The 13,631-nt window shown below is 41.8% G+C and overlaps 1 protein-coding gene across 3 annotated transcripts in view; it reads right to left on the bottom strand.

Moving 5' to 3' along the window:
* Nucleotides 1-13,631, bottom strand: part of VWC2L (von Willebrand factor C domain containing 2 like) — a 112,931-nt gene that overhangs the window by 50,261 nt on the left and 49,039 nt on the right. Inside the window, exon 3 of one of the 3 annotated variants that reach the window (XM_081899084.1) lies at nucleotides 9,133-9,950. The exons of the other annotated variants lie outside the window; for them this stretch is intronic. Within the exon in view, the coding sequence (XP_081755210.1) occupies nucleotides 9,946-9,950 (5 nt within the window). The 3' untranslated portion in view covers nucleotides 9,133-9,945. Of the gene's footprint in view, nucleotides 1-9,132; nucleotides 9,951-13,631 lie in introns of those variants that run through there. 3 annotated transcript variants of the gene reach the window in all.

The raw sequence follows: 13,631 nt of genomic DNA on the forward strand, positions 1-13,631 counted from the left end.
GTTCCTTGCCAGAATGTTATTGTTTTAGGCACATAACTTTTCTTCTGCAGTTTATCTTTATCTTTTCCCTGCCTGTGAATCTATACAGGCATGTAACAAATCAACATACAGTCATATACCAGAAGTGAGGGTTTGTTGTATTTTATGTGTAGGTTCACACGTGTCCCAATTAGGGAAGGGCTGTGGTGCAGTAGTGGGGCACCTGGTTTGTGTGTTTAAATCCCCAGGTCCCACGCCTGGTGTTTCCAGGGCAGGGAAAGCCTCTACCTGAAACCTGGAGAACTGACTAGCCCCATTGAAGTCAGTGGGACTTAATTTCAAGCAAGCACATAAAGATACCATTGCACTCACAGGAAGTAAATCCCATTGAACATAATTGGCCTGCATTTCAAATAAATGTGTTTTGGATCAGTCTGCATATAGGAAAACCTCCCTGCCTTGCGCATCTCTGCTAAAAAAAATACCCACACTGCTGCGCTTTGTAGAGATATAGTTTGCCATTCAGAAATCCCAGAATTGATATGTAAAGTTGAGACTCATGCTATCATTGGCGTTTAGGGGTTTTATTCCTCCTTATGAATGCAGTCAGTTAGCATCTCACCTGGGGGGGGGGGGTGTTGCTTTGAATTCCAGAGCACTGTGACAGACAGCAGAGAGAATAACAATGAAATCCTGCTTTTCTCTCTCTCTCTCTTTCTTTGCTGCAGTTCTGTTCTGTTCTGTCTCTCTGTATGATTCGTTACTATGCCCATGCCTCTTGCTCATTGGCATTGTGTTCTCTGACTGCCACTGCAGTCTGCCTCAATTAAAGAGAGCTGGGTGAGAAAAAGCTCCCTTTGCTACTGGCAAAGTCAGGTCTCACTGGAAGGCAGCTGACTATTGCCAGTGGGGAGACTGATTCAACTTCTTAATGAATACCAGGTTATCAGAGTGTCAGTTATGCATGACCCAAAGTACCACTTGTAACCAATTCAGCACAATGTGTTGTCAGGCAGCAAGACGAATGCTTAACAACACTCCAGTTCTGTTCCTGTTTATCAGTGGCAGACCCTGATTATGGATACCTCTCCCCATTTTGTGGCCCCCATTTTGTTTTTTAAGATCCCTGTTCAATATTTTGTTTAGTGAGGGGCCAGAATAAGATGTGATATTAAATGTGTTTTTGCACTCAGCATGTTTAAAAAAGCATATATTGGATCCTGATAATTAATGGAAGCCATTGGGAGATTTTCTCCCAATGCAAAATAGAAGGCTCAAAGAATGGTTTGCAACATATTTCCTAAAAGACAGTATTTCCCCAATAAATGACAGGATATATATGGGCTGTGACCAACATTGTGTGTATATCACTTCTCAAACCAGCAGCAGGAGTGTACTGGATGCAGAGCAGCAAAGTGGGTGGGTGAACACAGCCCTTGTCTGGCCCTGGGTTGCCAGGCTTACCATTCTCCAGGCTTCAGCTCCATACTGCAGATCAGCCTTCCCCACCTGGCACCCTCCAAGCTGGGCTACAATGCCCATCATTCTTGACTGTGCTGGCTGGGGCAGATGGAAGCTGGAGTCCAAACCTCCACAGGGGCCTTCTCGGACTGGGTCCCATTGAGTTAAATGGGGCCTGCTTCCAATTAATTGTGATTAATATTGAAAGCGAAATCACTGAGTTGGGGGCAGGAGGAAGGAATCTTGCAATATGTGAACACAAAGACACCATGACGTGAATGGCTTGCAATTTCAAATTCCGGAGAAACTCATTTTGAACTGTTGATATCTGATAGTAAGTCAATTATGTTTCTCTAGCATATCTTTAACCAGCAGAACAAACACATTTTTTGGTTTTTAAAATGGCTTAGGGCAGGTGATAGCAAAGTAATTGTATGCAGCATACGGCAGGCAGAGAAGAGAAGAGCCACCAGCCGTGTGCAAAGCAGGCAGAGGGGGTGGAAGCAGGACTCAAACAGTGATCCATGAAGGTATGGGAAAAGGTCACTATAAGCAGGTTCCTATTATGATTATGAAATGTTGGAGGATATGCACCGAACGCACACACAGAACCAGTGGCACAACTGATGTAGCGCAGCAACTCCAAAGCTGTTTGAATCTTGCTTCAGCTCACCAAGATGGCCTTAGGCAAGCCATTCTTTTGTGGCATCAGTCTCTTGCCTTAATCTCCAAACTTTACTGGGTTGTTGTAAGGATCACAGAAATGCAATGTGTGCAAAGTCCTTTCTAGTTGCACAAATGCTAAGAACTGTTAGCATTTAATATACCGCTGCATGGTGGCTTCTCCAAGTGCAATAGCCTGTCATGCAGGATACAGCAATTTTCTCCATACTCCTACAAGCCACCTTGAAATAAATGCCAAGAGATGGCATGGCAGAAATGGCTAGATCCACATAGAATTATAGAACTGTAGAGTTAGAAGGGATCCCAAGTGCCATCTAGTCCAACTCCCTGCAATTCATGTTCAGCTACTGCAGCCAAATGGATTGGTTCTTAGCATATCATTTATGCATTGAGACAAAGGAACTATCTGCATGTTAGTTTTTATGGGAAATGGAATGTCTCCCATGAATATTCTCATAGCTGTTTGGGAAAGAGGTTTTCTTAACTTTACAATTATATTTAATTTCCCTTTGATGCCATGATATTCTCATACTTGCCTTTCCCATTCGTTACCTGCAGCAGGCAGTGTTCTTTATGCTTTGCCACTGACTGCTCTTTGCCAGTTTCAGAGGGTGTTACCCTCCATCTATCAGGTAGAGCATAAAAAGTCCATCTCTGGGCAATAGCAGTGAGATTCACTATCATGAATCCACTATCATGGTCTTTAGCTGTGTAAGTCAATATGCCACTCCACTACCCTAATCCTTAGCTCAGATGACAACTTTACATAGTGTATCCTAATTTGGTCTAAAGAACTATCATGCCCCAATTCATTAATCATAATTTACATCACCTGGGGTTAGAAGCTTAGAGAACAGCCTAGTTAACTTTAAGAACTTTAAAGATCCATTGATTTCAAAAAGGGAGATTCTCACACTGAAATTAATGGGACTTCATTCATTCTGGATCATGATCTTAGTTTTTACTGATTCATGACAACGTGTGCTAGCTGGCAATTTGACAATGTAGCCAAATTCTATAGGGGAACAAAGGGAAATTCAACCTTAAGTCAACTGTTCTGCAGCACCTTTTAAAGTGTATGCTGTGCTTCACAGTTAAGATCTCTCATCCTTTCCCTCAGTTACCTTGTGAGGTAGGACATGCCATGAGATAATGACATGCCCAAGGGCTCCCAGGATGCACTGTGGTCAGACAGAGAACTGAACTGGCCCACTGAGCCACAGGGTGTGGTCTCTTTTATTCAACCAACTTCAGGAAAAGATACTCCCCAACTTTCAGTTTTTCCTTTATGAAACCATGAGGACGTCAACTTCCTACAGCACAAATGGGCAGTACTAAGCCCACCAACCATGAAGTTTGTGGTCCACAAAAGGTTTCAGCATCACATTGGTTCATGACTTTGTCATTCCGAAGAGACACTGTCCATCTTCAGAAGTCTCTATTTAATTGCATTTTACAAAGTGGGGAGTTTTCCTGCTGAATGTCAACAATACTTTTTGAAATTAAAGTAGTAGCCCTTTGAAACACAGGTTCCCATTGTCAAAGGAAAGTGGCTCAAATCCCTGATTACAATCTTTTAGTGGAGTAACATCCACAAAAGAGGCAGCTCCAATAAAAAAACTTTAAAAATATTGAAATGCTAAAACACCAGCCTAGTTCCAAAGGCAGGCCTCTGTTTTTAATCACATTTCCCCCTTCAGTTCTCTAATAATTACTGTTCTGTATTTCCTGTAATGCATTTCTTGTTTGCATTGACATTGCTTGAAAGGTAACCGAAAATTATCTCTCAAGCCTTTTGCCTGCAGCTTTATCACAGCACAGGAGTCTTATGCAAATTAAGTGCAGTGCCTCAAATAAAATAAAACTAAATTTTTTCATTAATATTTGGTGTTTGCTGCCCTGGTCTGTAACCTGGGAGGACACCTGCAATTACGATGCAGTTCTGAGCCAGGCATCTGACTCTGAGCTACAGTGGCAGCTTCCATTCCGTTGCTCCTTTCCTGGGCATTAAACTGCATCCCATAGAGCTTACTCAAACAAGCAGTCGCCGCTCATGTGAGACGCCTAATTGACTTCAGAGGGCTCCTCATGTGGGCAAGAGTTACTCATGCGGCTACTGTACCCAGGGAAACGTGCGCAGCGAGAATGCTCAGGCCGGCGCCTGCGAGGCTCCTTTCAGAGATGCAGATAGGCAAATGCATTGATTTCAAAGATACAGTGTGTTCCTCCCAGACTGAAACACGGCTGACTGCGGCATCGCTCCCTGACCAAAATCAATCAGCAGGATGGCTTACTCTGAGTTCTGAGCTCTCTCACTCTTCTGGTGCTTCTAAATGTAGAAAAGGAAGGAGGTACAGGGTTTTGCTTAGATCATAAATGAGAAAGTACTGCATTCCACAGAGATGTGTATTGATCTGAAAAGGAGAGTGTCAAAAAGCAATGCTGCTGTATACATATCACAAGGCACACAGCTCACTGCAAGGAGGAGAGTGTAACTAAGGCTGAAATGATGCCAACTGAAAACCTGAGCAGAGATTTACATGTATTAGGAGAGCACATAAAAGGCAGAAACCTTCTTTAAACCAAGTGCATCAACTCTAATTAGGAAACATTCTCTCTACTCTCTGGAAGGTTTGCATGTGTTCCTGGACGGTTTTATTTATTCTGGAAGCCTTTTGCCAGTGGAATAAACAAAGCATGTTCTCTCTCTGTGTGTGTGGTTTGTGGATCACTATCAGGGGGCAGGGTATTAGGATGACACTGTGGGAAGACAGGAAGGAAAGGAACCCTCCCCCTTTCTCCCCACATGTGCACACACACAGATGAATGGCAATTTAGCACATTATTGACATGCGACAGAACACTATGTAACTGGAAGCTTTTGGGGGGATTCTGTCAGTGTAAATATTTTTATTCATCTTGACAAAAATGGCTGGAATTATATGACAAAATCCAGTACCCTCCACATTCATTTTCACTGCAATGGACTATGGCAGGAATAGCCAGTGTGAATTCCCAAATGTTTCTGGACTACTATAACTCCCATCTTTCTTGATAATTGGCGATGGTGGCTGAGGCTGATGGCAGTCTAAAGACTTCTCACACTGACAATATCTGAATTATGGGATTTTCAATATAAAACTTGCACAGAGATTGACTGGGTTAGTGGGAGCTGTAATAGATTTTGACAACTAGCAGTATCACAGGAAAAGCCTCTAGAATTAGGCTATATTCCTATTGTCCTTGGGAGGCTATCCCCAAAGGCCACCAGCTGAATCAGATCCACCTTTCTGATGTCAAAGACAGATATTGGAAAGGATCTGATGTTGGCATCCCTCTGGAATAGTGCCAGCTTCTCCAACATATTTTGATTTTTTTTATATGGTTGTTTACTTTGGTTCGAAGCCACTTGATGTATTTTATGAAATAGTGCTATATAAATATACTTCTGAATAAATAACATATCAGCGCTCTGAAGGCCCAAGAGAGTGGGAACCCTAGAGGCATGCTGGGAAATGGCTGGAATCCCAAACTAGGGCAAATTTCTTCTGGGAGCAAGGAGAGGGGAAACATTTCAATAAGTTTTTTTTAATGGACAGAAGAATGCAGAACATTCCTCCACCCTCACTTCTGCTTTGTAGGCTCAAGCCCACCAGGACTTTGCATAAGGCAGTAGAACCACCTTTGGATTCCTCCTCCTCCTTTAGGATTACATCCTTATGTGTAAATCACTGTGTGGGAAAAAGGATGAGCAGAGAGGCATTTTAGTGCATGGGGCAATGTCAGAATCAAAAAGCTCAGCAGAAAAGCACCCAATTCACAAGCTGAAGGTCCCAGGTTCAACATGCAGCTGGAAATGTCCACTTATCTGAAGCCCCGGAGAGCCACTGCCAACCAGGATGGACACTACTGAGTGAAGTGTACCAATGGGTCTGAGGTGGCTTCTTATATTCCTAGCTGCAGCCAGACATGAAAAACACCTAAGGGTGATTTTTCTCTAAACAAAATCATCCAGAAAACCTCCCAGGCTTTGCTCCCTAATGGCTATGATTAGCCCTAGAAATTTACAAATCACTCCTGCTTCTACAAATCACTCCTGTGTCTGCAAATGTAATGTGGGAAGAGTAGATACATACAGCTTGTGGTTGGAGGGATGTGGGAATGCAGGAGAAACATGACAGACCACACACAGGATTCCTTTTGGGAGAAGAGGTGGAGTTGGAAGGCAGAGAAAGAGTGACATGTACGTAACACAGAGAGAAGCAGCAGAACTACAAAACCAACTGCATTTCTTCAACATGAGTCCAGGTGAAATATAAAACAATATAATCATCTCCAGAGTGTGTCTGACATTCTTTTGTTCTTCCAACTGGAAGCGTCATTGAAAATTGTTGGTGCCTCTGGCAAAATAGTTCTTCAGTGCTCTGATGTTGATTTCTGCCAGGCCCGATTGTTCCTCTGTCACCAAAGGAACTGTGCTAAAGCGAGAAGATGAGGCCAAGGGAAACTGCCAGCATTCTTGACCTCAGTGATACCTGCTCAGTTTGAAATTTTGTTAACCTTGTCCACAGCCAACAATTCCTGACTTGAGGCAACTTTTCTGCTGCTGGGTTGAATTATACTGTGTTCATGTTCTCACTTGACACATAAACATATCTCTAATGGTTGTACTCATAATCAAGATAGCATGCTCTTATCAGATGCAGTGAGAAAAAAATGGTTTCTGTGACCATTAGGCCCTAGTTATCCTGTGCAAAATACCAAAGTTTAATGTGTCTATTTTGCTGGGCACAGTCCATCACCTGAAAGTGCTGCCCTCTCCTTCCTTGTATCAGGCTTGCTCCAAGTACTTTGACCCTCCAAGATCATTCAGAGTAGCTCCAGAGAGCACCTCACCTGTTAGAGAAGTCCACAGAAGACTTACTAAGTCTTACCTTGATGCCACCAACTGAATAAGAAGCATTTCAATCATAATCACGCTGCTCAGTGTCTCACTTCGTGAAGTGAGTGACCAAAGTCCTACACAGTGAGTTTTATGAAAGTTTCATCCAAATGCATCAAGATAGCTTAATTTGCTTTGAAGTGGAAGGTGGAATAAATTTCTCATCATATCTAATTCAAGAGTTCATAATATGAAAATACTTAGTCTATGGCTGTCATGGATGAGAGACTTTGACGCTTCCGCACTACTCAAACATATGGTAATGTCCAGGATGAGATTTCAGTAATGATCTCATTTTAAATGGTGTGTGGGTGTAGGGGAGAGAGAGAGAGAGAGAGAGAGAGAAGAGAGGAGAGGAGAAAGACTATACCTGGTTTAGAATTAATGAGTATAGCAGAGACACAGAAGCTGGAAGTGGGTGGGAAACACAGAGAAAACTTTTAAGTGCCTTCTTAATCTTCAGTTTGCCAAACTCACTTAGCTGTAATATTTAATTCATAGCTTTATTACACCCCTCACTCAGCAAAGTCTCAATTTAATATAAAAAGACCAGATCAAACATTCAGCACTTTACATACTAGGATTCCTTTTCCACATTCTCTTTTCTTCCCTTATGGAGAACCCAACAAGAGAGAATTAAATATGTCCTAAATCAAAAGCAAAGCGACTCTGCAGCTTCGCCTGAACAAAATGTTTGATGAACCAGCATCCATACCCACCTCAAGGCTTAAGATGTACAACTGAATCTAAGCATTTAGAAAGGATGGCTCCTTTCTCCTCTAGACCATTTACAAAGGTGAGCTTCAATATATAAAGAAGCCACTGTGGGGAAATGGATGCTGGACTAGGTGAGCCATTGGTCTGTTTCCAGTGGCACTGGATCTTCCTAACAGTATCATCAATCTTGCATTGTTTGGAATGGATATACCTCACAAGGCTAAGGGAACCCAGATTCAAGCTCCCTTACTCTTCTTCTTCCTAAGGTGTCAGAGACCCATCCTCTTTTGAATCTGGTTGGCCCAAATGACACCCTCCACTACTCTCTTCCAATGTCAGCAAGTTATTATATCGTACTTAAAGCAGGGGCTTCCAGACAACTGCTCAGTAAGCCTCTATAAGTCAAGGGGGAAAGAATCCCTGCTTGTGGATTTCTTTCCTACCTTGTCCACTTTTAGGTAGAAACACACATTTTGACCACATCTGCAGCCTAGTTCTTAATGAGGCAGTCAGTCTGTGCCTCGTATCCTCCAGCCTGGTATCTTCTAAGTTCTGGGATGGTCAGTGTTGATTGGCGTTGTTATTCAAAACATCTGGAGGATTCCTGGGGCTTGAGGAAGCCTGTTTTGGTCTGTACAACTTCAAACTCTGGTGGGGGCTCAACATGAGCAAACATTTCTCCATACACAAAAAGTCCTTGCCCAGTAAAGTACACAGGAAGAGGCTAGGCCAAAACCTTCATGTCTGACATGTTGGTGTGGAAGGGTTACTATTTTTGGTACTGAGGAGCATCCAGAGGCATATTGCCTCCAATCCTGAAGATTCCTTTTAGCTACCATGTCTAGTTACCATTACTCCAATCTGACACCACAACCCAATGCCTATTTCCACAAAAGAAAGTCCCATTGAGTTCAATGGCACTCACTCCCAGGTAAGCTAATACCCTCCTGCAAGTTTAGTCCATCTGGCAACTTGAAGTGAGATAGTTCAGACAGCTTTATCATCTCAGTGAGAGCAAAAATGTGATAGGTACACACATGTACTTCACCATCTGTTTCCTAAGTCAAGTTTGACTAAGATGCCCTACAAGACCATCTTCTTCAACTTTGATTCCACATATATGTAACAGTGACAGCTCAAACTTTGGTGTATGTCAACACTGACATTTGAAAGTTGATAAGCCCAAACAGACTTTTTGTACACCTGCAAACTCAAGTCATACTCCAGTGAATCTTGACAATCACCTAAACATAAACATTCACAACTGTATGTGTGAAAAGTGAATGCACTATTTTCTGACACTATTTTCTGGCAATTGTAGATATAATAATGAATTTATTGTGCTTGTAAAGGCTCACAATATACAAGGGGTAGTATTAACTGCAACAACAACAACAAATTGAGTGAAAGAATCATCTGATATTTTTCACATATTATTCTGCATCACTTCCTTAAGTCATCAATATCTAACTATGGCAGCCAAATGGGAAAAGGGGGAAGGGCCCGGGCACCTTTAATGGCCATGCAGAGGAGATAATTAAAGGTACGGGAGCACGGTCCTCTTTGCCATCTGGTCACCACTCCCCACATTTAATCCTAGCAGCTGGCATTTCAATGTGATCTTTCCATCTCTTTGGATTACCTGAATAATGTTATGGGATGGGGTGGGAATAAAGTGGTGACGGCAGCTTTATTTAGTATATTATCAGGTAGGGATTCAAAATGAGTACTAATTGCTGGAGTAGTACTGAGAGAAGACCACTGTAGATTTCATCATAGCACCATGAAAAGTATAAGATCAGAAATGAACAGTTGGTTACATTTCTTTGATTACAATCATGAAAGAAGGATGCTGTTAACTACATTGGATGAAATCTCTGATAAGATGAAACAGGTTTTTGTAAATAAAGCACTGCAAGAGTCATATTTTGCCACTAGTAATGAGTAGTACATTTCAGGGGTGGGTGAGAATTGAAATCCCCAAATTTGGTTGCTTAATATTTGATCCACATCACATTTTTTTTTCCTTTTTTAAAAAGTAATTGCTGACTTTTTTGTTTGTTTGTTTCTAGCGGGATTTCCCCAGGGATCCAAACAACTCTTCAGAGAAGTGAATGAAGTCTTCTCTCATCTCTTGTCCTCCCAAATTTTCAGGGTCTTCTTTATCCTGCAACAGTTGTATATAATCAAATGGCAGCTAAAACATCTCCGAAACATCTTTTCATTCTTCAAAGATTTTCAAAATATTTTTGAACCTTGTGAACCATCCCAGAAATAATTTTGGCAGGGAAATGAAAAAGCTATGAAGAGTTGAGTTTAGTCCAGCAGACAATGAATTACATTGGGATCTGGGAAACTTACAAGTGCAATTGTATTCAATGGGACTTACTCCCTAGTAAGTATAATATCTCCTCTCTAATTCCACTAGAGACTCATATCCCAATCCTACTCTGGTGATCTGCCTTGCACGTGACTATTTCGCCCTGATAATGATGTTCATCTACCACACATTAAGTTCAACAGTACATGGATGAGCCTCATCCCATAGATGGTCATTCTTAAGGTCTCCTTTGCTAGATCAGGATATCACCATAAATCATCCTGCAACATCAATTAACAAGGTGACCATTTCCTATAGCCTATATACCTGAGGATGTTAGTCCCACACCTGTATAGACCAATGATGTACCCATCTTGGATGGATCAGGTACTCATTTACAATAAAATGGGAAAGCAGTCAGATGCCTTGCAATAGGAGTGTGGGATATGTGACCCTCCATATGTTGTTGGATTCAGACTCCCATTAAATCCAACTAGCATGGCCAATCGTCAGTGATGATGGGAGTTGTAGTCCAGCAAAGGTTCCCCACTTGCTTTCCAATCTATATTTACCAAACTGGGCTTGATGAAGCTGCTGCTGTTGAAACTGAATATAAAGGGAAGGGACCATCTGTATTATCTGGTGACTGAAATAAAAAATAAAATAAAGAATTGTCCAGTAGCACCTAAGAGACCAACTAAGTTTGTTCTGGGTATAAGCTTTTGCATGCATGCACACTTCCTCAGATACTGCATGCACACAAAAGCTCATACCCAGAACAAACTTAGTTGTTCTCTAAGGTGCTACTGGACAATTTTTTAAATTTATTTTTGACAGCGTCAGACCAACATGGCTACCTACCTGAATCTGGTGACTGGACACTGCACTTTGAGAGATCCTAAATATTTTCATATTCCATCCCCATAGGCATTAGTAGCTTTACTACTCTCTGCCAGTAGGTTAGACCTGGTAGCTTTAAACAAATATAACTTTGGCTATCTTCTTAAAGTTATCACTATTAGAAAGAAAACAATGTCAGTTAGTACACTGAAGTGTGAAGTGTAGCCTCTGAATAACCAAGTAAAAACTCAAAAGTGGAAGCAAGTCAACTTTTGAAATTTCCACCCTTCCAAAGATTGCTGTAGACTGTATTTCCCAATCAGATGAAATCTTTGATCAGATGAAACAGGTTTGATCTTTGCAAATGACACCAAATCTGTAGAGACAACTAATTTGTCACACATTTGTACCAACTGGTGGTGAGGAAATTCTCCTTAGTGCTTGGCAGGACTGATGCAGGCCTATCAAATGCGCTACATGAAGACTGTGCTGAAGTTACTGCTTAGCCGATGGTATCCAAACATTCTGTCTCGCTACCACTCAGTCTCTTTAGAGAGGAAACTTTGATAAAGTTTGCTGAAGCTTAGGGCATGGAGAGTGCCTTCAAATGCTGGGTCACACACTCCAGAAAGAGGGAGCAGCAGCTGCAGGATTATTGCAAGAATGAGATGGGAGATGCTCCATTTGGGAAACATCACTTAATCCAAGACTCTTAATACGGAAGTGAGTCTGTGGGGAGTCTATGGATTGGCTTACCAGAAAACATGAGGAATCTCCACATTAGTTTACAATTAGGATGGCATGAAATGTCTGCCCAGGTGGACATACCTGTCCATGCACAAAGCTATTTGCCATATAACCAGAGAGTACTGAATCTTCCCCAAGCTTCTACTTCCTCACTCCCAATTATGCTAACATTCACAAAGCCTGAGGCAAAATATTAAAGACACAGAGAGCAATTAGGCAGCCAACCCACATTAAACTACAAATAGACACTCTAATGACAAATTAGGAGTGGCAGTGCATGAGTGGGCTCTATGTGCTTGTCATCATCACACTTGGAACTTTCCAGAAAGGTCTTTCTGAAGGTTATATAACTTCTTACAAAGAATCAAGGAGTAAAAGTATCCTTTAAGGGAGGTGGTGGTGAAGAAGACCAACCACGAATACACATACTATTGATATGTCCGAGTTGCAGAAAGATTGGCCCATAGATCTGTGGTGCTTTGCAAGTATATCCCTATGAAATAATGAGAAGGAGATGTGCTCACAATTAAGGGGCAAGTCAGAATCTCCCATCTTCTTTCAGTTTGGGAAAATTCAGCTTGGGTGAGTTTTTACAGCCTGGCCAGCAGACAGACAAACATAGACCCAGGTTAGATGGGGGGGGGGCATCCTATTCATGATATTCGATTGAGCAAGCAAATACCAGGATTACTATCCATCTGAAGCAGGAGAAGTGTGCACCCAGAGGAGGATGGATCAGGAGATAAGCAGCAGGGCCAAGCAAGGTGAATTATTTAGAGCAGAACATACAGCAGTTGCAATGCAAATGTCAATTTCCAACTTTGAATGCCACAGAGTGACAGCTGGCCTAACCTAGGAAGTAGATATATGGCCAACCCACTAGCTGGATGAATGGACTTCTGTGGTATTATTGTGAAGTGAAATCTTTTAACCTTGAAGTTCCCTCAAGGCAGTGCTTAAGCACTTTCTTGATTTAATTTTGGGGCACACTCTATCAAGCTGAAGGAAGAACACCCAAGAGCTTGCCTTGGGATGCCATAGATAATATTCATAGGTGAAGCAGCATGCAAAGCAGCCTGAGCCCCAAGACAGTCATATTATTAGAAAGATGGGAGAATACGGCTACTCCTACTCAGTGTTAGGTGAGCAAGATATCACTTCTCCCCACCCCCCTTATCCCAACATGTCCTATCTCTGCCCAGTTCTGTAACACACAATGGCTTCAACACCCCTACTGAAGGTCACAAGACCCAGTCACTTGAGTGATCCACCCGTCCACGTCAGGCCACACCACCTCTCTGAGGAGGTCTTAAGTCACTTAGGTCACTCTGTTCGCATCCTGAGGATTTCTGTGCCAGATATGGGCAGCTCATTTGTGTCTTAAATGTTGGTTTTAAATTAATTCAGTAATGAGCAGGAAGTTTATATTTGTTAAGTAAATTAAGAAAGAAGCTTTGGTAAACTATAGAAATGCCATGCATGGGAATAAATTATTATTTACTGTTATTTCTGCCAATGCCCTAAAAGCAGAGGTCATATAAATATTTGTTGCCTATTAAAATAAATGTACATAACAACCACACCTTTTGCTCCTTTTACCAGCAATGCTCTGGCAGATATCAGCAAGAATCTCAAGTGAGCCTTGGAAGGCAGATACAGGAACAGTATTTTCAAAGTCCGTATCAAGTTTGATAATTTACAACTTTAATTATAGAGTCAATGAGAGATTGCCTATGGAACATCTTTCTTCTGTCTGATATTTCATCATGATTCTCTCCACTAGTCTTTGCATCAAGTGATTAATGCAGTGGCCAGGAAGTTTTTCACTGTCAGTGTGTTTTGGTTTTATCTATATTGTAGTGTGATGGCAACAAGCTGAAATTTGCTAAGACCTAAGACTGAAACTACACAAATGGTAGCCCACCCTCATTCCTCACTAGC

This window comes from Podarcis melisellensis (assembly GCF_964234715.1).
Source record: "Podarcis melisellensis genome assembly, chromosome: 1".
In the NCBI taxonomy this organism is placed as follows: Eukaryota; Metazoa; Chordata; class Lepidosauria; order Squamata; family Lacertidae; genus Podarcis; species Podarcis melisellensis.